Consider the following 24,902-nt stretch of genomic DNA (forward strand, 5'->3'; position numbering starts at 1 on the left):
CTTACTCTAGATCACAGAATTGTTTTATATGAGAACTAGTATTATCTGCTTTTCTTAGATCAAAGTTAAACTACTAATGTAATTCAAGCTTAGAAATCTTACTGTACTAATTTTAAAAAACTAGTACTTAATTTATTCACCAAATTTATTGAACACTTAACATGGGTTAGAACAGGGCAGGATACAGATTAAAAAGGGGTGGAAGGACATTTGAAACACAAGTGCAGAATACAGACACTGCCTGACCTGACTTTTTGATTACGGTCAGTACCAAAGCTCAAAAACTCTCCAACTCACTCCTTAGGTAGCTTTCAAAGTGCTCACCTTGTTAAATCAAGAGGACTGCTTATCCTTAGGAAGCTCCATCTAAGTACAAGTGGTTCCTGGCACTGATTTAGAGAAGTGCTGAGACTAGGATGGGGTTTTTTTGTTTCTTTTTTGGATTTTTTTTTGAGGAAGTTTCTCACTGTGAAGAAAATTACACTACTATGGCCAAAAAAGATCCAGAGCCAGAAACTAGCAGTCTGGTCCTTTGACCTTAGTAGCAATTTTATTTAAAACATTGGAGGTCAGGGATAGAAGGGGGTTAGTCTCAGCTCTAAAATAGGAGATGGGAATTCCAGTTTCCAGCCCATGTCTTCCCCTAATTAGCTATATTATCCCAGGTAAATCGCGTTAGCTCATTTTTAAAATGGGGGAAGTAATGTGTCTAACCTCACAGAGCTGTCAAAAGGACCAAATGAGGGGAGTTTACAGAAAAGTCCTGCTTAAATGTGATAGGTTAAAAGGGGGAGGGGAAGTTCACAATTTCTAAGGAGGTGCTCAGAATGTAAGTTTTCACTGTTTCACACCCCCAGCTTTAAAAATTAGCTGGTTTAAAAACAAATCAATACCAAACGGAGGTACGATGTACAGATCGCTAAGATGATGCTGAATTCTCTGTGAAACACACGCCGCATCACGCAGATGTTTACGTGATCGCTGAGCATGTGCTGAGGGGCAGGACATGAGACTCTGAGGGGCCGTGTTCTGGACCCACAAGGAGGCGGGTAAAGAAGGGAAAAGGCAGCACCTAGAAACTTTAAAGCAATCTGACAGCTTAACTGTATATCTTCTGAATCTAACTCGGGTTTGTATTGTGTATGTTTTTCAAATTTCCATTTTTCTGTTAATTCACTTTCATTGCATGGCATAGAGGTACTGGTTTGTGACTGGATAAAAATAAAAAACAAACAAGCGTGTTCTGTCACCACTGACGGTTTGAGGGGCAGCTCTATAGAGCATGGAGCGAGGAAAACAAAGGGCCTGCCCGTTTATGATTCCTGCTTCAGTTCAGGTGTATCTCTCACCAGATCAATCTCTCTGAACGGTAGTAATTAAAGAGTGGGTGTGGTGGAATAAATATGAATGACACGCCACTGAGCTAACTGCAAGTGAATGAAGTCCCTGCCTATACAGGGAAGCCTGGTGTGACCGCAGCACCTGCCAACATTTGAGTCAGAGCTGGAGCTCACTGCAGATCAGCACTAACAGGTAAATATTTGCAACTGATTGTGAGGACAGGGAGTACTAACTGTGAATCCCAATTAAGCAAAATGTTATTCCCCCAAAAAAGAATTCAACGCTTCTCATTAGTAGACCTGTACTTTTAGTACTCAATTATTATTATCATTTGAATTATTATTTGAATTCATCAAAAAACATCTATAGATATAAAAACATAAAACTGGTATCTGACTTCTACCTTTTCCAAATAAAGTTAAAATAGTTAATTGAATAACTATTTAATAGTTAATCTACTGAAATATTAAAGTTCTCAAAAAGTCAAATGCTAAGAATCTCCCAAGACTGAGCCTAGAAACTGCTCTTTTAGAATCTGGTTTTGTCATCTCCATTGGTAGTTCCACAACTCCAATTAGTCTCTTAAAAAAATAACCCTCCCCAATTAAAATAAAAAACGGGCTAAAGACCTTAACAGGCATCCCACCAAAGAAGATACACAGATGGCAAACAAGCACATAACATCTTATGTCATCAGGGAAATGCAAATTAAAACAATGGGATACCACGACACGGCTATTAGAATGACCAGAGTCCAGAACACTGACAATATCAAATGCTGGTGAGGATGTGGAGCAACAGGAACTCTCATTCTCTGCTGGTGGGAATGCAAGGACAGTTTGGCATTTTCTTACAAATCTAAACATACTCTTACCGTACGATCCAGCAACCATACTCCTTGGTATTTACCCAGGAGTTGAAAACTTATGTTCACACAAAAACCTGCACATGGATATTTATAGCAGCTTTATTCCTAACTGCCGAAACTTGGAAGCAGCCAAGATGTCCTTCAGTAGGTGAATGGATAAATCTACTGTGATACATCTGAACTAAGAACTGTTACTCAGTGCTAAAAAGAAATGAGCTATCAAGCCATGAAAAGACATGGAAGAACCTTAAATGCATAGTACTAAGTGAAAGAAGCCAATCTGAAAAGGCTGTGATTCCAACTATGTGACATCCTGGAAAAGGCAAAACTATGAAGACAGTAAAAATATCACTGGTTTACAGGGGTTACAGGGGATGGAGGGATGCCTAAGTGGAGCACAGAGGAATTTTTAGGACAGTGAAAGTATTCTGTATGATACAGTAACGGTAGTCATTATCCAGTTGTCCAAACCCATAGAAGGTACAACACCAAGAGTGAACCCTAATATAAATTATGGATTTTCATTGATTAGTATATGTCACTATAGGTTCATCAATTATAACAGGTGTACCACTCTGGTGAGGGATGCTGATAATGGGAGAGCCTATGCATGTGTGGGGCAGGGGTTATCTGAGAAATCTCTGTACCTTCCCCTCAGTTTTGCTGTGAACCTACAACTGTTTTAAAAAATAGTCTACTTTTTAAAAAACCTTCTACTTTCATTTCATTTATTAATTAGCTTCTCACCAAAGGATCACATCTGTGTACTAATTTGACGGATAGTTCTACTCTATTTGAAAAGTTCAGCTCAATATTTCTTGCTTCTCTATTTCATTCATGTTGACTTCTATTACTGGGCTGGAGATTAACTTCATAAAAGAAGAGATTATTCCTGTCTTTTTACTGCTATATCCCTAGTACCTAGCAGATCTCCAGGAAGACAGATGTTGATGAAAAGAAATAAAACCACCGAAATGACCAAGCCTCTGGAAGCTGGTGGCTCCTTAAGGGGGGGGGACCATGACTCATTCATCTTTGCACACGGAGCATGTAGCACAGGGCTGGAAACAGGAGGGGTCAGTAAGTGCTTGTAGAATTAAACGAATGAATGAGTGGAGGGATGGAGGGAGGGAGGGAGGGAGGGATGGATGGATGGATGGATCAGGGCATTGGGCAACTGCCAAAATTTAGAACACATACGCTTTTCATTCTCTACTAAAACCATTTTAATATTTACAATTGACTCTGAGCACAAATTTTACTATTATTTTACTACTATTTGCACTGTATATTATATTATCCATCCTACAACCAACACAATGTGAACAGTAATGCTCAAAATAAAAGGAAACAGGAAATCGAAGTGGCTGAGAAAATTGCCAGAGTTGCTCTTTAGAGTACATTACAGAATTTCCTTCAAACAGCCCTCCACTAAAAAAACATGCGTGCACGTGTGTGTGCACGCACACACGCGTGCACACACACACACACACACACACACCCCCTTCACAACGGCTACTGCTGGGTGTTGTTTCTATAGCAAAGGAAACAAAATATTCACAGAGAATTTTAGGTAAATGTGATACTATAATTCCGTAATTATAGTTCTCCATAATTTAAAAAATCCTCTCAAATTTACTTTAAGATAAAGCTTTTTAGCTTTCAGAAAAACTTCTCATATTTATTCAATTAGAAGAGTACTTGGAATAAAACTACCACCCAACCCCAAATTCCAACAATCTCTTCTAAGCCTGGAGCAGTTGAATAAGATTCATTCTTTAAAAAATATCAGAACCGGGAGGGTGACATTCAGCCGGCCAGTCGGGGCGACGGGCTTTCTGTCCTAGAACCATAGAACCATGGCCCAGTTTGTCCGTAACCTCGCGGAGAAGGCCCCGGCGCTGGTCAGCGCTGCTGTGACTTACTCGAAGCCTCGATTGGCCACATTTTGGCACTATGCCAAGGTTGAGCTGGTTCCTCCAACCCCTGCTGAGATCCCTACAGCTATTCAGAGCTTGAAAAAAATTATCAGTAGTGCTCAAACTGGTAGCTTCAAACAGCTCACAGTTAAGGAAGCTCTACTGAATGGTTTGGTGGCCACTGAGGTGTGGATGTGGTTTTATGTTGGCGAGATCATAGGCAAGCGTGGCATCATTGGCTATAATGTTTGAAGACCAATCTTTGCTTTGTTATTTGGGTGTTCTTGGACCATGTGTGAGCAGACCGCTATTTGAATAAAATAAGACAATGTGTCAAAAAAAAAAATAAAATAAAAAAATAAAAATAAAATAAAAATAAAAAATATCAGAAGCCATTTTTCATTCACAAATGAAATGACTTCTAATCTACAGAAAACATCTATGCTAAGATTTGAGGATAAACCATCTATCTTTACTATCATTTAAACTTTTTAAGAAACTCCGCCAAGCCCAACGGATAGCATAAGGGATAGGAATTTAATCTGTTTTCCTACCTTGTCTCCAGAAGCCAGGAGAAAATTTAATGAATTGACTCAGTCAGAGAAATTAAGGTTATTATGAAATTTAATCAGCCAGCTCTCTGGAGCCTGATGGCTTTACGATGGTATTTTATAAACAACTGTTGGCACCCTTAGTATTTTTTCCCTTAAGATGGAGCACCTATTAGTAGGGACTGTCTTCCATAAGCAAGGCGGCAAGTTGATCAGCCCAGTCCTTAAAGAGTGTCCGAGTGAAGTCAGGCTACAGAATATCCGTGCCTCCCCACATCTACACAGAAGTACGAGGCATATTAAATTCCACCCTGTGTGTCATTAAGTACAGCATATGGATAAATATGAGTATGAAGATTTAAGGAAAAATACAAACAGCTAAACCACCACCCCCTATCACTTAAGGCGAAGAAATGTAGACAACTCTGACACTCAAGTCTCTGGGTGAAGCAGATATTAAATCCAATTCAAATAAGAAGGCTGCACAGAGAAATTTTGATTTGCTTTTTCTTTTGTGGAAAACTGTTTTAAAATGCACAAAGTAAAACATGCTTTTCACTTCAACCTTACATTCTTAAAGATGTCAGATATTTACTAGTTATAAGCAGGGCAAATTAATGGACTACTGCCACATGAAATAAAAACAATATATTTTGACTAAAGGAGGATGTATAAAACATTTCGTGCATTTAGATTGTACTGACTTGGAATTGTTGACCAGCTACAAGATTTAAGTTTACCCTGGCACTTTGTATGAAGAAAAGTGTTTGCTAACATAAATCAGTGGCTGAAAAAATATTAATGGAGGGAAGAGTTAACCTACTGAACCATCTGACATGGAAACAACATACGGACATCATTCTCAGTAATCATTAAAGCCAGTTTCAAGGATCTGAATGTTTGTGAAGATGCAGTCGAAATAACAGTTTCAAAAATAACTGACAAAGAGAATTGTGGTTTTTATATGGTTCTATAATTCTAACATTTCATTTACCAGAAATGAGCTCCTTAGTTAATTCAAAAAGGTAGTTTTACAATATCCCATGCCTGGAGAAGTCTTGAGACCCTATCCACGATAGCTAAACCTAAAGGACCATTAAATTTTCTATAATTAAAGGACTTTACTTACTGAATTTTTCGTATCAACTTCATTTTCAGGTACTTTTATCCTTCTCATACAACGAAGACTCTGGCATGTTTTAATTTTATTGCCTTTGTAAGATCGTCCAGAGAAACAGATTCACACACGGGCTTTATTTTATTTTATTTTTGGGGGTTGGTTTGTTTTGCTTGTCGTTTTATATAGAATTACAGTTTTTACAGCTAGAGAAAAACACCAATATCACTGCTGCTGGAGCTGTAATCCCAGCCCTTGGACCAGCTCTAGAACTTTCTCTAGGAGCCCAGGGGTCGAGTGCCCCAGGGACTGTTAGAATGCTCCCGGAAGGGACGCCCCATGCCCAGGACGTCCTCAGGTGTTGGGGTGAGCGATGGGCCCCCGCCCAGCTGGCAGCTCTCATCCTTACCTAACCAGTGCCCCTAGGGCTGAAGTGGATTAAAAAGAGAGAAACAGAAATTTGAGGGGACTAACTCAGAACCTCTCGGACGGCTGGATTTGCAACTTCAACTAACTTTCTCTGTGGGCCCACCGTGTTCCCAGCAGAGAACGGAGACCAGGGTCACAGCATCTGCCTTCAAGGAGCTGAGTCTGGGGGTGAGGAGGAGCCGGCAGGCAGTGACGATTCGGTCACAGAGGGAACAGGCGCAGCGTCCAAACCACAGCTTGGCTCCGGGCACTGGCACGTGACCACGACTCAGGCAGTGAGTGTTCCCCTAAGTACGGCCTCAGGCTGGGGGCCAGGATGTGCCGGTGTGGCCTCTGCTATGGCAGAGGTGTGGAGTAACGTTCTGGAAAATGCTGGACAACTACCGGGGCTGGGAGAACAGAATGAAAAAGAACCACAGAGCTGCGAGTTTGGGAGCAAGGAAACGCTCTATGGAGAGCACACAAAACGTGTGCACGTAACCGGCATTTTCCTCTGCCTTAGGGAGCGTCTGGGTCTGCCCGTTCCTTTTCTCTTTGAAGGTTTCTTACAATCTGGTTGTTTTCTCAGGGCCCTCAGTCCCCTGCAGACTCCTCTCCCTCAAGCTGAGATCCTGCTCTCTCCCCTGGAGCACACTCTGTGTCCCGGGGGCAAGATGCTTAGAGATAAGAAGCCTGAAGCCACTGCCCCCTTTACACAGTGATCCGGGTCAAAACACAAGTTGATGACTTCTCAGCATAAAGCTTCTCAGCTTATCAAAATCCAAAGGCTGTGATACTTATCATGACGTGGACTCTTCTGGAGTTTTCAAGAGCTTTGTACTTATCCTGTCTTGTGAACTGAACTTTATTGTTTAAAGGAACAACACTTGAACTTCTGCTAAAACATCAAGGTTAAAGGAGACAGTCTAATGATTGCATCTTAGCTGTGTCTTGCAAAAAAATATAAATAACGTTGGGTTGTGTGTTATTTTCAGAGGCATCCCGATCTTTTCTGCGAACCAGAGATTGTTTGAGGTTTACCAAATTTGCCTGGAGCGGTAGAAAAGCCCCTGTATTAACTCTATGAAGTGAAATACAGAACATTAGCGAAGTGCAGGGGTCAACATCTCGGAAATGCATAGCGGAGGAATCCATTTGAACTTATCTAAAAACGCTTAGTCTAAAATCAAACTTGCTATAAAGAATTATGAAGAACTCTTCTTAGTAATAATAGGAAAGGCTGTTCATGTAATTCATTCAAGGAGACGAAAGACTTTTTAAAACTAAAGTTGATAAAAACAACTAGATTTGGTGTGCTGCATGCATGTCAGTGCTTTAATATTTATCGGGACAGTTGTATTTTTTAATTTAATCTTTAATTTCATAAGACTGAGTTTTATTACAAGTTTTTTGGTGGGCAGACCTTCAAAAATTACTAAGAAATAATCACCATACAGCTATCAGATTATAGTTTTAAGGATGTGTGCAAACAGTCTCCTTTATTTGATTGTGAAGTACACAGTGTGCAATAAAAATATCAAGCTGAGACTCTTCTCAGACAACGGTGATTATTCCTGTTTGTCCATCACAGCTCAACTGTAACACTGTCTGACCAGTTTTGCAAACATCGCCATAGCTTTTTCTTGCTGGCTTTCAGCCCACTTCTCCTTAACATTCTGAAATGGCATTGGTTAACAAACCGCTAGTTTACGGGGGGCAGGTCCTCACTCGGGGCACCTGAACAGCACACGGAGTTTAGGATCAGGTGTGTCAGTTTTAATTGTGCAATAAAAACACTGTCCGGCATAAAAAGAAAAATGCCGCCGGATGGGTGGAGAATGTAAAAAGAGAAATCATATTTCTTCTTATTTAGATTAAGCATCTTGAATACTAAAAACACATCAGAGCATTCCAAATAAGGAGTCTTCTGTTTATCGTTTGGTCAACTTAAAATTATTAACAAATATGTACATTTTTCTCAAATATTTAATATATTAGAAGTCAATTAAGAGCAACCCATACTCTACCCATATATAACCCAGTGCATTATTTATTATATTACATTCACTTTCCAAAGTGGAATTTTTCCTGAAGGGATCAAGTATGTTTAAAGGGAAAACAGGGTTGTGGTCCCAGGTCTTAGTATTTTCCATAAAAGGTTATTTTTAAAATTTGGTTATTGTACTCAGTCATAAGAAATGCACTCCTGAAGAAATAATCACTCTCTAATGCCCAGTAGTAGACAGACAGAAGGACAGGCAGACAGAAGGACATACAGACGGAACTCTGAAACACTGAAGCCACGCTGCTCATCTATACTCTATTGTGTGTTGAGTCCAGTAGTCAGATCTCACAATGTTTTTAATCATTATGTTAGAGCAAATCAGCACATCTTCATACACTAGGGCACTGCAACAACAGAAGGCCATCATAGCCCATGAAAAAGGGAGGTGAGTCAGAAGACGGGGGCAGGCAAGGAGTCCCTGGGCGACATGGAGTTAATCCCTTGATGTCTTCGGGTCTCAGTCTGAATTTTTCACTTGTAAAGAGTTACAGGCGGGGCTTCCCTGGTGGCGCAGTGATTAAGAACCCGCCTGCCAACGCAGGGGACACGGGTTCGATCCCCGGTCCAGGAAGATCCCACATGCCCCGGAGCAACTAAGCCCATGCACCACAACTACTGAGCCTGCGCTCTACAGCCCGTGAGCCACAGCTACTGAGCCCACGTGCCACAACTACTGAAGCCCACGCGCCTAGAGCCGGTGCTCCGCAACAAGAGAAGCCACTGCAATGAGAGGCCCACGCACCGCAACAAAGAGTAGCCCCCACTCACCGCAACTAGAGAAAGCCCGCGCGCAGCAACAAAGACCCAACACAGCCAAAAATAAAATAAATAAATAAATTAAAAAAAAAAAAAGAGTTACAGGCAAAACTATGGAGACAGTAAAACGATCAGTGGTTGCCAGGCAGGGGGCTGAGGGGATGAACAAGTGGAGCAGAGAGGACTTTCAGGGCAGTGAAAACAACCCCGTGATACCATGACGATGGAGACATGTCGTTATGCATTTGTGCAAACCTGCAGAACGTACAACACCAAGAGTGAACCCCAAGGGGAACTACGGACTCGGGGGGTGATGACCTGTCGGGGTAGGTTCATCGGATACAGCAGAGGTACCGCCTGGTGGGGATGCCGATGGCGGGGGCGGCTGTGCGTGGGGGGGTGCTGGGGGTCTACTAGAAAACTCTGTGCCTTCCTCTCAATTTTACTGTGAACCCGAAAGCTCTCTTTAAAAAGTCTTTTTTTACAAAGATAGTCTGGATAATCTAGACTCAAGACTCTTTCAACTTGGAGCCATATAACCATCCTGATTACTGTTAAAAGGCTGCTTAAACACTCTGGAACTTGCAGGGCACTAAGAATACCATTATTTTATTTCATAGGCCTTGTTAATTACTTGCAATTTCTGTAGACAGACTTCTACTGATTTTTAATAAGGATGTCGATCAAAGAACTAGGAAAATAGTTATTAAATTCACTTGCCTTAAATAAAACTGTCAGATAATCCTTTAAGTTTAGTTACGTCATACAGAATAAGTGTTATTTTAACACTGATTTGCCTTTTAGCAAACAGTTTGCTCCCTAATCTTCAACTCATCTGAAATAATCCTGGCATTACCTCTGGATGACCTGAGATTTATTATCTTTCTGTGGAGTACATGGGCTGCCCTTGTCAGTTCTATGTGAAAGAAAGAAAAGAAAGCCATGTGACTCACACCTGCTAGAGAATTCCATAAAATCACAGAGCAGTCAACCATATGGTCTGCTGGTATCTGGCAGTTCTGTCACTCGTTTCAAGATATGGAAATTTAACCTGGAAAACTCGAGCTGAATGTGTTTCTCACACTTTGAAAACTGAGATGCTGAAGAACTTTTATATTAGGTCATGATGACTAGAAATGCATTAAAATAATTTCGATAGACTGACGGCAATTTTGATACCAATTTTTAAAAGCAGTTTCAAAACAGCAATCCACGATGCTATAGACTAATGCTAATGTCTAAAAGACATCAGGAGAATGGAAGGTCATATAAAATCCACCCAGTCATGTCCATCACAATGAAACTTCCATTAACAAGAGCACATAGACAGTGCGTGCGTGTGTGTGTGTGTGTGTGCGCACGCATGTGTACTGGAACGCATACCACTATGGTGTTGTACATTTAATTTCCTGGCAACCAGAAGAATAATCTGAAGATCCCCTTTGCTGCCGGTCCCTCTGTTGTTACTGAAGATCTACGTACAGTATCCGTACCCTTACTTACATGTATGTTGGCAAGAGCAAGGAGCATGGTACAGCAAGGATGCCAGGTTTGTTACTGGAAGACTCAGCTGTGTACCCTCACTCTCCCTGGGAAAGCTGGTCATGCTGGATGTGTTTAGTCATAGGTAAAATGAAGAAACTGGACTAGCTCAGTGGTTTTTAATTAAAGGTACTTGTCAGAACCGCCTATGTACCTTTTTTCAAAACAACACACATGCCCAGGCTCACACACAGTTTTTTACCATACCAGATCCTAATGAGAGTACAGACAGGAATGCACATTTTGAGAAAGTTTCCAGGTGGTTCTAGAGGCACCCCTAGTTAAGAACTCCTAGAAACAGTTACTTTCAATAGAAGGACAAAGTAAGATAAACCAAAATTTAGAAGATGATCTCACATGTGGCTACTGAGCACGTGAAACGCGGCTGGTCCAAAGTGAGACGTGCTCTAAGTATAAAATACACACCAGATTTCAAAGGCAATGAAGAAATTAAAGAAGCTCAATATTTTTTTTATGTTGACTACAGGCTGAGACATGACTTTGGATATATTGAGTTAATTATGTTAAAATTAATTTCACCTGGGTTAAAACTTTTTACTGTGGCTGCTAGAAATTCTACATTATATATGAGACCTGCATTTATTTTTCTGGTGGACAGTACCAGAATAGAGTTTCGGTCAAGTATCTTCCATAGAAACCGGTTCATTTTTAACATTTTAGCTTTTTGAAGAATCAAAAAGAAGGATGGGACTAATACAGCAGACGTAAGAGGAAAAAGAAAGTATAAGTGATTTTCTGCTCTCCTTGTCTTCTGATATTTGTGCAGGGGTGACCATGTTTCACTTTGCTCTAAGTGTGTTCACGAAACCGTCAACGAACGTGAGCTCTGGATGTTGAAATTCTATCTCCTCGTACACATGCGCTAAAGCCCACCGAGACGCCAAAGCGGAGGTTTCCTGGCATCCTTCCTGCCAGGAAGCAAGCACTCATTCCTCTGGCTGGAAGGAGCCATGTTTACGCTGTGGTGTTTCTGTGTAAGTGTAATTAAATAAGCACTTCTTGAATCGCTAGGTGCCCAGCTCTGCCTGAGCACAGAGGCACACAAGGTCAGGAACTTTCTGTGCTGGGCCCCGGGAGGGAAGCCAAGGATGGGCTGGCGGGTCGGGGTGGGAAAGGCACCCAACCCGAGGGGCCTTAGGCTGCCTGCACCCTCCCGGGGGCACAGTGGCCAAGGAGGGTGAGGCTGCCAGAGATGGGAGGGCGGTGGGATGCGGGGAAGGACCGCAGGGCCGGGGGTGGGAATGCCTGCAGTGCTGAGTCCGCCTAAAGGACCATTTTCCTTTTGGCTCCAAGTAACTACGCAAAAACGTTCACAGAATCTGAGAGGATTCCGGTTTTTCAATCCTAGTCCTGGGAGTGAGTGAGAACAAAACCTGAGTGGAGAGGGGATGCGTGTGACACAGAAGTCCCACTCTCCCTCCTGCCCCTGGGAAGACACCCAGAAGAGCTGAGAGATGGGCTGATCCGTGGCAACCCCGCTCAAAAGGTGCGACGCTGCAAACCTTTCTTCTACAGAAGAGAAGAGGGAAGGCAGCCCCAGCTCAGTGTTGTGAAGAACGATGATGCTGCAGGGTGGGGAGAGGCTTGCCCCGTAGATATTAAGATGGACTTTGAAAGCACAACAATTAAAGGTTTGGCACCAGCGTGGACAAGAGACAGATCAACGAAACGAAGTTCAGACACAGACTCAAACGTATGTAAGAATTTCGTATTTAATAAAGGTGGTACGTCAAAACTTTGGAGTATTTAATAAATGATACTGGAGCAATCGGTGAACCATTTGGACAAAGAGTAGATCTCTAAACTATTCCACCCACAAAAATAAGTTCTGGAAATTAATAACTAAGATTTAAATGTAAGAAAGAATTCATGGAAGCACTGAAAGAAAACATGATCTTAAACGGAAAAAGTTTCTAAACGTGGTACCAGAGGGGTAGCACTCAAAAGGAATCATCTGTAGGTCTGATTACAGAAAAAAATGTGAAATCCTATCCATCCAAAGCCACAGTAAGGTTTGGCTTGAGATGGCAAGGCTGGACACATTCGCCTTTCCACCTCCTGAGAACCCACTTAAACCAAAGACAAGGTACAAGGAGGACACCCGTAACCGGGAAGAGAAAGGCAGAGGGCAGGGCGTCTCTCTGGAAGGCAGGGGGCCGATGCAAGAGGGCTGCACGGGCTGTGGGGAGATGGACGCCAGTCCGTGCAGACCACAGAGGAGAGGAGGCTCAGTCCCCAGGGGCAGAAGGGCAGGAAAGAAGGGGACACAAAGCGGGGGGCCCAGCCCCTCGGGAAGTGCAGGCCCACACTAGGCTCTCCTTCCTCGGCGGCCCACCAAGCTCGGGGAGAAGTAGGTGCGGTGGGTGTGCCTTGTGTAACGTCTGGTACAGGGCTGCACCCACCCACCTGTGCTTGCCTTTCGGAGAACGTCTGCAAGGCCCGCTCAGCGCCAGCCCCACGCCTCACACTGGGGAGAGACCAGGAAAAAAGCCTTAAAGAGCGTCTGCTTCTCAGGTTCTCAGAAACACGGAAGAGTTGTTGCCCTTTGGCAAAATAAAGACAACTGGTATCATACAATTATCAAGGGTGCTATGGAACAGCGATAATCATCAGAAAGAAGAAAAATCAATGGATATTATGAACTTGAAAATTAGACTTCCTAACAATTCACAAAGATAGGATCTGCTGTGTTTCCTCTTAGACTCTTTCCTCTCTTTCTCTCTTTAGAAGTATAAACTCAGGCAGACTGTCACTTTTCTCAAAACTCAAAAAAAGAGGGGATCTATGTATACATATAGTTGATTCACTTTGCTGTACAGTAGAACTAACACAACATTGTAAAGCAGCTATGCTCCAATAAAAATTTAAAAAAACAAAACAAAACACCAAACAACAACAACAACTTGGAAATAAAATACTTAAATAAAGAAAAAGAAAAAACGCTAAGAGATAGAGATCTGACAGTTCTCTGCCTTCCTATTAGGTAAAGCAGCAAAATGGCATCAGAGTGGGAGTTGACGAAAAGATGTTTGCGGGGTCTGGACAGCCTGGCTGGAGCATTCCTAGGCCCTGCAGGACAATTAACATGGAAGGCTGGAGCACACAGTCTGCAGTTACCAGGAAAAGGGTGCTCTTCCTAAGATTTCCTCTCTGATACCATCGGTTGGTCGTCTGCTCTGAATGGGAGCAAGCATTTCCATTAACTTAGTGCAATGTTGAACTGAATCCCATAGACTGAAAATGACTTCCCAGTTTGGCTCAATATAGAGATAGAATTTAACCCAGTTCTCTTTGCTCAAAATAGATTGTATCCCTAGTCCTACAATAGCTGTGAATGCATTCAAAGCACTTAAGGATTTTTCTTTATTTTTATTTGGATTCCACAAGGCAGCAAAGTGCATTGAGAATGGCAAGTATTTTGCAATTAATCATATTAATATCAGGCTCTTCCATATCCTACCTGTGTGACTTTGGCCAAATTTGTAATTAGTGAATAAGTTAATTTAATAATCCTACTTTTTACTGAAAAGGATAGGAGGCGGTCTACCTAAAGACATACCAGAAAAATACAATTTTTAAAATAGCAGGCAGAGGGGGTTCCCTGGCGGTCCAGTGGTTAGGACTCGGCGCTTTCACTGCCAGGGCCTGGGTTCAATCCTTGGTTGGGGAACTAAGATCCCGCAGGCCGTGCAGTGCGGCCAAATTAAAAATAAATAAAATAAAAAGCTTTAAAATATCAGGCAGAAAAGAGAAATGAAGGCAGTAAAATCAAGGGGAAAAAAGGTAAGCACAAGCTTCATTCTAAATGGTATTACACAGTTGCTAAAAGTAAGTAAAATAATTTGGCTCTGAACTTTAAAGACATTAAAACGAAGTCAAAACAATAATTTACAAAGCCATTAGGCAACATACTTAATCTGAACAAATTTATTTGAGATGGATAATATCACAGATCTTGAAGGTTTATTGTGAGAATTAAATGCTCTATGAAAACACCTAGTGTCATCCTAGCATGCAGTTGCTGTCCCATAAATATTCTCTCTTCCTCTTAAGCTTTTGTGATACATCTCTCTCTTTTAAGCTGAGGTTCAAAAGCAATATTTGAGAAATGCTATTCTAATCCCTTTCTCACTGAGAACATTACTTTTGTCTCACTGAAATAAAGAGCGACATTCAACACACTCTAAAATATAGAATTTCAGAATTACAGAATCTCTGTACTAAAAAAATGGAAACAACTATATCCTACAAAATAAATTTGCTGCAAGATCCTTAATGAGGACACATGCACCTCTCACCCCTTAGCGTCCTCTACAGACCAGACAGCATTAATTTAAAAAGGACTAAAACTTCTGTTAGTGAGAAGAGAATATACGCTATTCAGATAACTAGGTCTTGCACTTGGAACCTTAAAACATGTAGGAGGTTGTCAGCTCTCTGATATTAGTGTAGTAATTAGGATTCCCCAGAAAAAAAATGGTATGTCAAGTGAGATACTCATATTTTCCCTTTCTTAAAGTGTAGAAACCTATAGATTTTAGAAAGCGCATCCAAGAACAAAGTGGTTTAGAACAGGGCAGCAGGGATGACACATGCAGATAACTGAAAATGGTTTGAAAACAATTAATCTGAGTGGTTTTCTTTCGGCCTTAAATAATCAAGGAGAAATGTGGCTCTCTGTAAGGGAAAGGGCTGACATTTCATTCTCTTGCCATAAAATTGTCATGTTGCAAAAGGTGAGTGCCTTTCAATGGAACGTGATATGATTAATTCCAAAGGGCTGCGACAGAAGTTAGAAATATAACTGGTTAGCTAAATGACTTCCTCCATGTACAAATAGAATTTGAATAATTTCCTTAGCTTCATAAAAACCCCTCATTTATCTAAATCGTTAGGGAAAGAGTTCTTTGGGTTATGAACGTTTGCAGCAACTGAGACTTCTGTATTCTCTACCTGGACTGCTAAATCTTCCAAGAATTTGAAATCGATAAAATGCCAAAACTATTCCAGATAAATTTTAACTTCTGTTGATTCAGAAGGAACATGATGACTCTTTCAGTGCCTTACTGTCACTTATGATAATTCGCTATTATTACAGAGCCATGATTCTCATCTCCTTTCAGCAAGTGGCTCATTGCAGATTCTGATCTGTTCCATCCTACCCTCCACCCTATCACCACCTCCCCATTTGCCCAAAATAGAAGGAAGACAACCAAACTTAAGACTTATACATCCTCAAGAACTTCTTTTTTTCGTTAGAAGTAAACGTGGGTAGAAAACAGATGAAACAGGTTTTAATCTCCTGTGTAGGACAGTGCCTACGTGGTGGGTGACCATTAGGAGGGGCTGAAGGATATCGGGCATCTGGGCTGTGCGAGGCACCAGGTAGAGTCTATGATGAAGATGAGAATGATGTCACCATCACCTTCTGATGACGGGGACAATGGCCATGCTGATGAACGGGATAGGAATATCACACCATCGTCAGCAGCATCATCTATTTTAGCAGGTGGTCCCTACGTTCCAGGCAGTGTCCTAAGAACCTTGCGTATATGAACAATTCCCAGAAGAGGCACTCCCGGGGTCCCGAATATTCAGTCACTGAGGTCCAACAACTTGCCCGAAGTTCTAAAGCAAGTAAGCGGCACAGCTGGCATTTGAACTCAGGCAGCCTGGCTCTGGCCTCAGCCACTACAACAGGCTACTTCCATCACAGGACTTGTCACCTGTCCCCTGTTGGTATGGAAATTAGGGTTTATTCCTGGAGACCACGCCTTACTGTGCCCCTTTCCTCCCTCACATGCAGAGTCCTGGGCTTCCTTTCCCCAACCAGGAATCGTAAGGGGTAACCGTGCATTAAGCTACGGTTAACCCTCTGGGCAGACCGCTGAGGGTGGTAGGATCCCCATCTCACAGATCAGGAGGGTGAGGCTCTGAAAGGTTATGTAATTTGCCCCAATTACCTGGCAACCGGGAGAGTGGCTGAGGGCTCCCAGGCAGAACTTGCGGCTCCAAAGCCCTGCCCCTCCCTCTGTCTCCCGTCCTCCCTCCACTCGGCCTGCACGTCCCTGCGCTCCTGGGTCTGGGCGCAGGGTGCCTGGTGAGGTGTGGTGGCCAGGATGCCCCAGAGGTGGAGGACAGCCCAGCTCCCACCACCCCCATGTGTGTGGACACTGTGATGGCACAATTAATCCCCGGACAAGAAGGAACGGTGGCGAGACTCTTTTTTTTTTTTTTTTTTTAATATTCGATCACATTAGGTACTATGGCATCTAAGCTCGAAACAAAATAGGAATATCTCTGGTGACAAGTAGTACCATTTTCTATCCCTTTACAGGATAAGATTTCAGAAAGAAGAGAAAGGTCTTTTTCACATTTTGGAATTAAGTTGATTACGAAATGAATTACTTTTTTCATAGAAGCTGGTCCAGGGTTTATCAAAGCCATCCCTACGCCTTCCCTTGCTTTATATGCATGAAATTTCTTTCCTGTTCTAAGAGAGCATGTTATGATAGGCTCCAGATGCAGTATAAATTTATAAAAGCTCAGGTTACAGAAATCCTGCATAGCAGAATTGTTGTGTTTAAGACAGGAATATGATTTCAGTGATAAGAATCTGAGACTCTGGGGTTACTTTACAGAACTTATAAAAAGAAGGAAGTCATGGAATCAGATCCCTACTACCCGTATCTTGACAATCTCAAATGATATAGTTCCTTCTGTTTCCCTGCAAAAAATAAAACAGAATCTAAAAATTTCACTTTCTCTGAAATACACATACCTCTCAAATTTACCTCTACCTCTGGATGTTGGGCAAAGAACCCAACTTGGATATGCATCAATCTGATATTTAAACAACAGAAATGAAGATAATGCTCAAAAAGCAAAGTCCAAATATGGAAACGGCTCTGAGGTTAGGTTTACTACACTACAGCACGCTAAGTGCTAAACTGATTTGTTTTCATGACATCCAAACAACAATCCTCATATTACCAACTAACAGTGCCTACGCCTGCTCCAAACTCCAAGCTCTTTTTAGATCTTGTGGAATACATCAAATGCCTTAGTTAAATACATTCCAACTCCAGACTCCCTCCATTATTAAAATATGAACTAGGAAACTGCAATGTAATTATATATAACTTAATGTCATGCATTGTGCAAAGGTTAATTTTTTTCTTATTAATTAGGGAACTATCAAATAACTATAAGTATCTCATTCATATCTGAAAGCAAGTAAAGTGAGCAGTTAGGGTTATTATTAATTTCCATATAACTTGAAGGCAGCTACACTTTTGAATGTATAACATCAATAAGAGGCACATTTTAGTTTTCAGGTTTAAATTAAAATGACAATAGAAGCCACATGGTGATATGTATTTTTTCCATATGACATTATTAAATACCACATGACATTTTTGAAAGCTTCTTTGAACGCCACACCAGATCTCGTGTCTGTCTACTGTCTAAGAGACCACACATCTGAGTACATCAAGCCGAAGTTCCCTTCCCCATCTCACTCACCACACTCACAGTAAGCACGGAATGGAACAAAATTCGTAATGGTGATCAGACTGTCCAGGATTCATCAGGGTAAGGACGACTCTGCTCCTACACTGCGAAATCATTTATCTTCAGACCCAGTGTCCCTAGAGAAGAAAATATGTTTCTGGCTTACACTCACAGATGCTGGAGGCCCTGGGAAGTGAGGGGCATTCTATGCTACTTTTGTTCCTCTGCAGAATGATCCTAAGAAAGAGAACCAGCTCAAGCATGTACATTTAAATTCTGGAATGAATGGAATTGCATTAGATCCAGAGAACTGGTCCAAATACAAAACTCACTGCAAGGTTAGCCTAGAACTTGAGCTGGTCACTCAGACCCCCTTCAATCCTTGGAAGACTGTTCTACTTACCCGTCTGACAGACGGTTTTAAATGCCCTTTAAGAAATAACTCAAGTTGGTCACAAATACTTAGGGAAGAGGCTGAACAAGTAAAAATAAAGTATAAGAGGTATGGCAGACTTGCTTAATGACGCTTCATCAAGCCCAACACATAATTCCAAATCCCAGAGGCACACTTTGTATTTTGGTCTTGAAATTAAAGGAAAGAAATGGCTTTATAAATACTTCATGTGTATGTGAAACCGAATCTTATGAATGAATTGAGTTTTTAGTATTAAATGGGCACTGAAAATTAGCACCTGCCCCTTAACCACTGATTCTGGGCTGAAATTTAGCTGAGGAAAACTAAGTCGGAAGTTCTCAGGTTCACACAACCTTTCACTGGTCTCTTCAGCAGCAACAAAAGATAGAGAGGACATTGTCAAGATTCGGTCTGGACGCACCCACTGCTAAAAGCCAGATTACATTTATCTTTTATAAGATAAAATCCTAATCAAAGGCTCACATGAAACTACCTCCACAAAAGTGCTTAGATTCAAAACCTAGTATTAGTTTCATTTTATTGTCAGCAAACATCATCTCTCCCTTGTTTCTAACCATAATGAATCCTTAAATTTACACTCAAAGCCACAGACTATTACTGTGATTATGAAAGTGCTGAGAAAAAAAAGTTCCCCAAACTTTCCAAATATTTTCTAAAAGTTGCAATATGGTATTTAACAACCCTGGGTAGTAAGACAGACTTTCCAACTTGATAAGTGAACTAAACTCAAGGCATGTACAAAACATGTCTCTATAAATACTGTGTATTAAAAAGTTATATTAAATCTGACAATAAGGACTCCAGTTAGTTTACATCATTAGCGTCTTTAACCTTCTATTAGCTCTTAAGGCTTTTAATACTCTGTACCCTAAGCAAATACAGTAAAATAAATAATAAAGTCATGAAGCAATTAGTTGAACCGTTAAAGAAATATTTAATTGGTTCCTAGACTATCAAAAAGACCTTAAATCCACTTACAAATAAGAAAGCTGAAAACTAAGTTTAACTGCTTTCACTATAAAATTCCGTAACTACATAGCCTGTGAACAAAATTTATCTATTAGCCAAAAACTCAGAGTAAATACAGCAATAAATGATGAATACTGTTAACAACTGAACATGTTTAGCCTCGTCTTTAAAACTTAATAGTCTACAGCTTTGGTACAATCATCTGATTTTATAAGCCACTCGGACACCTCCCCAGTAAATGACAGATTTATTCCCAATTCATTAAGTGCATATTCTTTAGAAACCAAGTAAATATGATACGTTTTCTTAACCAGAAAAAAAAAATTAATTTTTGAGATTATAGTTAAAGCAAATGCACTACTCATTAGCACTATTAACTAACTGCCAACAATTTGGGAGGTAATTCCTTTTTTCTACTTTGTTGCCTTCTGGGTTATCATTCATTTAAACAGAAATCTCTACAAATTTCATATTATATATAATCATACTATATATCACAGTTAATGATTCTTTGTCAAAAAAGATCAACAGAAAGCCAGACAGACATCTTAAAAAATTATAGAAAAACAGATTATACTCTTGTACAAAAACACGCTTCATCTTCCTTGATGGCCACACCTCAGACCCAAAGGTGAGGTCTGGGGAGAGAAAAAGACAGAGGCAGCGACAGAAGACATGGGGGCTGAGGAGCAACGTCCTGTCTGGGATTTGAGAGTCCTGCCCAGAAACCTTCTCTGGTTTATATATATAATTGCCACGACAGTAATTCATTTGGCTTGAAGCAGATGATTATTTCTGTATGGGGCGCATGTTACTCTTTGTGTATAAGTTACAGAAGCCCATTTAAGTTAGCTTAAGCAAAATGGCATTTATTATAAGGATGCAGGCAAATGTCACAGAACCTAATCTGCAGGAAGAACAGGTAGGTCTCGGGGAAATCAGAAGGTTCTCAGGCAGAAGTAGAATTGTCTCCTGTGCCTGTCCTTCTCTATAACATCTTTCACCTCTGCTTCTGGGGAGAAAGTCCACCCCATTCCTTTCTCTGATGACTGGTTTCCTCAGAAAGACTTCCAGGTTTTCCTCCCCAAACTCTGCCCCGTATGTTTGATGTTTAAGGAGCTGACCGTGGTGCTGTGCCTACAGACCACCTCTAGTGGACAATGCCACGTGACTCAAAGGTCCCAGGACCGAGGCTGTAAGTGATCTAGCTTAGATACCTCTGCTCCCGTCAGCTGTGTCCGTGGGACGGGGCTATGCCTTCCAAACCGTGGACAGGGGCAGACACCAGGAGGTGGTTTCAGGTCCCTTCGAAACAGAATGTTATGCAGAGGATGACGTTAAACACTGTCACAGAGAGGAACACGGAGGGAGAAAGGTTTAGGCAGATGCCCTTTGGTTCCCCCCCTACAATTTAATTCTGCTGCCTTTCAAGGCAATGACGACAACTCAGGAGCTCACCTGCACATATAGAAGTGCCCCCTCCCCCCGAGGCATGGCAGCCGGGGCAGCTTTCAGTGTCTGGAGATTCTGATACCCATCAAGACAGGTCCCACATACGGAAACTAGAAACTGTTCTGGGGTGGGAGGGCGGAAACTAATATGAAAACGGGATGAGACAGCTTCAGCTTGAAGATAAGGAAAAAATAACAGGACTCTTTTGCTTATAAAAGTGAACAACTCAGCAAGAATACGGCTGAAGGACAGAAAATCTTAACAGACAGGGTGGGAGGGAGGAGGCCTGTCAAACTCAAAATTCTGAAACAAGAAGATCCCCTTAAAGCCGAAACGAGGATGCTTTCAGGACAACTGAGTAACGCTTCTCCGTAACATGAAGTACGTACAGGGCACGCGCCAGCTTCGTAACTACTTCCTTCCCCGCCCCGAGTCCGAGTCTCTGCCTGCTGCCCTTCCCCATCCCCGCCCGCCCAAGTCCCACCTCTGCGGATGAGCCCCAAAGTCAACTCTCCTCCACGAGCCTCTCGTTTCCACTTTCCAGGCACAGTTCATTCTATTTTAATACTGAGCGTGTGATATTCGTTTCTTCACATTCACCTTGTCCCACAAACTAGGCTGTTACCTCCCTGGGGACGGAGCCTGCCGCCTCATCATCTTTGTTTCAAGGCCCAGCAAAATGCCAGACACCGACAAAGTTTAAGTCGTTTTTAAATGAGCCACAGACCCTGGAAAGAAACTCAAGAAAGACTCAAGGAGATGTATAAATAGCAGCTTCATAACAGGTTTCGAAAGGAAAGAAAGGAAAATCCTAGCTGTGTCCTTAACTCTGAGGCTGCGAGGATGGAGGTGAGCTCTCTCGCGTAAACACACCGGGGTCCAGGTGTGGGACAGCGCGAGACGTGTGCATGCAGGTAGGGCACCTGGAAAAGACAGCCTATTCTTGTCTCACTGGGAAGTCAGATCCACCTCGGGGCCAGTGCAGACCTACTCCCTGATTTCTCTCTCAGCGCTGTTTAGCCCAAACCCTTCCAGCAGGAAGGTCCCAAAGGAAGACTTCATATCCAGGAAGTACCGTGCTGGTCATTAAACTACTGTCTTCTCGGCTCTAACCCTCCCTTCTCTATTCCACCCTGGCGTCAGGACCTCTACAAACGCTTCTCCCTTTAGGCCTTGCCAACAGGAAGCGCTCGAGGGCGGCAGGAAGGCTGGCAGAAGAGATCCCTCCTTTGCTTGCTCTCCGAGTAAAGGCCCTTCACCACGGCAGCTGGTATGGTTCCAGATTCCAGCATTTATCCCACCCAGCCCTGACCCCCAAAACAGCCTCATGACGTTCTAGAGATACAACAGGCCAGGGCCCTCACCAGGCCACCCCTGAGATCTGAACCCCATCTAGCCGGGCCCTCCCCTCCTGTGAGCTGCTAAATTCTGACACTCCCACCTCTCCCTTTCATCCTCCCCCCGTTTCTGACAGTGGATAAAAGTGTCCCTCCCGATGCAGGGAGGGGGGACTGATCCAGTTAGCAGAAAAAAAGACCAAGAAACCATTTAATGTATTAACAATCTAACAAACAAAAGAACAGGATTTTGATGTGATAAAATTAATTACCACAGTAATTCAATGTGATAACACTATGTTAAAAGTACCGCTTGGTGGTTACAGGTGCATAAGAGGAACTTAAAACTTTCTCCTGTTGATGTGAGCTTAGCAGACAAGCCTGAGAGTCTCAGGACCAACAGTTAATCAAGTGATACAAAAAGTCACAGATTTTAAGTTTGGGTAAGAAGACCAAACATACACCAGATACCAAAACCAAGGTGATCTTTCCAGGGAAGGGGAAGTTAGGTAGAGCCAAAGGTTGAGTGACAAGGGGCTTTTGACCCCTGATTTACAACTTTATCATTAAAAAACTTACATGCTATTACTCTGTGGCAAAGACCACTATTTCCAATTTCCTTTCTCTTCTTCCCTCTCATAATTAACCACCTCCTAACCTCAGAGCTCTATCCATGCATGTGGCCACCCAGAATAAAGATACATTTCCAACATCCCTCAGAGTGAGGCTATTTGGCCCGTGGAATGTAGCTGAAGGTGATACTACAGATGCAGCAGCAAGGCCTCTCTGTTTCCATCCTTCCCACTGCAGGGATGCATTCTAGACCACGAGGGAACGACACAGCAACAAGGCAGAAGGGGCACAGATCCCAATGATGTCGCGCAGGACCACGAAGGATGGCTGGTCAGTCTGGGTATTTATGTAGGAGGAAAACCCCTAAATTTTTAGATTTCTGTTACAGTAGTCATATCTGTATTTTGATATAGACCCCAAATATCTAATCACCATGCCTTCACATTCACATGGAACCAGGGGGGGCCCACTGACACCTGAACCTCTGATCTGCCCTCCCCCATTTCCCCAGGGAAGGCTGGGATGGTGGCAGGAATCCTCTGTCTCAAAGACATCCAGAGGCATTGTGCACACTGAATACGCAGTGAAAATGCTCAAGACAGATGATGTTAATTTTGTACACAGAAGTTCTCTGGAGCAAAGGAAGACTATCCATGATTACTGCAGGGATTTTCCAAAAGAAAAGGTAGTACTTTCAGTGTGACCCTTATTAGACTCATATTTTAAAATTAGAAGCTTCACTCAACCTTGCCTGTGCAGAAAAATTTATCCACAAAACAAATATGATGCATCTTTGATTTTCTGTGCCTGTAAAATGTCTGTAAAAGCAGTTTATTTGGCTTAGGGGACCTGCTTTGATATTTTCATGATATGAAATGAGCTTCCAGTAGCTGAAACATAATTTATACACTGGACATCTAATTCCACATGAATAGCAATCTAATATGGGTTATACTTAAAACCATTTGTCTCACAACCCAAGTCAAAGAACCACTTATGCTGGGATTCCCTGGATAAAAGAAATTCTTAAATATAAATACTTAGACTCATTGGGCTGCTCAGGCAATGGGGCAAGACGTCGGTGATGGCCAAGCATGGCTGTTCTAAGAAACCTCTTTGAACTGATCGGTAGGATTTTTCTGTAACTGTGAAATACGTGCTGTGTATGAGAATTTACAACAGAACTGAAATCATGCTGGATGAATAATGCAGCAAGATCAGGGAGTTGTGTCCCGCTGGAAAGCAACACAGGGGCAAGCCCGGGTGCCGAGTGCTCCCTGGAGGAGGGGTCCTCCCTGGAGGAAGGGCACTGACCCTCTGGTCCCCTGGGAGCTCTGTCACTTGGATCCAGCTCCAGCAGCCTGTACTCTCCGGATGCCAGCATTCTCTAGAGACTGAGTCAGTGACCAGGTCCCTTTGTGAAAGACGAGATGAAATCTTTAAGTTTACTTCCTATGGGACTTTTCAGAGCTTTTAACAATCCAATGTACACTGTGAGCCTCTAAGGGTTGATATAACATGAAACAGTTCTCAACCTTATTGGCCCAAGAAATCTTGGAAGTAACTCCTGCTAGTACATCTTGGTTCACAGTACACAGTTCAGGAAGTGCCACTGGGTGGTACTGGATCCCACCGGAGAGGGTGGGCTGGGTTTGAACTCTGGTTCCACTACTTACAAGGCCAGTGACCTCGGGCACGGCATTTAATATCTCTAAGCCACAAATTTCCTCATCTGTAAAATGTCAGAAGATTAAATTGAGAATGTGGACAAGCCTAGAGGGGGGCGTAGTAAGAATTCAATAAAAGTTCCTGATTAGTATTTGATGCTCACCAATCCATTTTCAGACTAGAATTCTGGGTGAGGAGAGACAGTGCTGACCTATTATTTTATATATATATATACACACAAATAAATAAACAAAATGTATGTGTGTGCTTAAAATAAGATAAGGTCATAGGTCATATAAGGTCATAGAAAAGAAGAGCCTTATCACTGCACAGTGAAAGGTGTAGTCCAACTATGCAAGGATTAAAA

General features: G+C 42.1%; 2 protein-coding genes across 3 annotated transcripts in view; one reads left to right on the plus strand and one right to left on the minus strand.

The window, feature by feature from the left end:
• GALNT7 (polypeptide N-acetylgalactosaminyltransferase 7) overlaps positions 1–24,902 on the minus strand; it is a 136,977-nt gene that overhangs the window by 95,367 nt on the left and 16,708 nt on the right. The gene's annotated exons all lie outside the window — the stretch shown is intronic.
• LOC133097570 (ATP synthase subunit g, mitochondrial) lies at positions 4,010–4,445 on the plus strand. The gene has a single exon (XM_061199496.1). The coding sequence runs from the start codon at positions 4,069–4,071 to the stop codon at positions 4,378–4,380; it is 312 nt and encodes a 103-aa protein (XP_061055479.1). The 5' UTR covers positions 4,010–4,068; the 3' UTR covers positions 4,381–4,445.

This window comes from Eubalaena glacialis, chromosome 9, assembly GCF_028564815.1.
Source record: "Eubalaena glacialis isolate mEubGla1 chromosome 9, mEubGla1.1.hap2.+ XY, whole genome shotgun sequence".
Lineage (NCBI taxonomy): Eukaryota > Metazoa > Chordata > Mammalia > Artiodactyla > Balaenidae > Eubalaena > Eubalaena glacialis.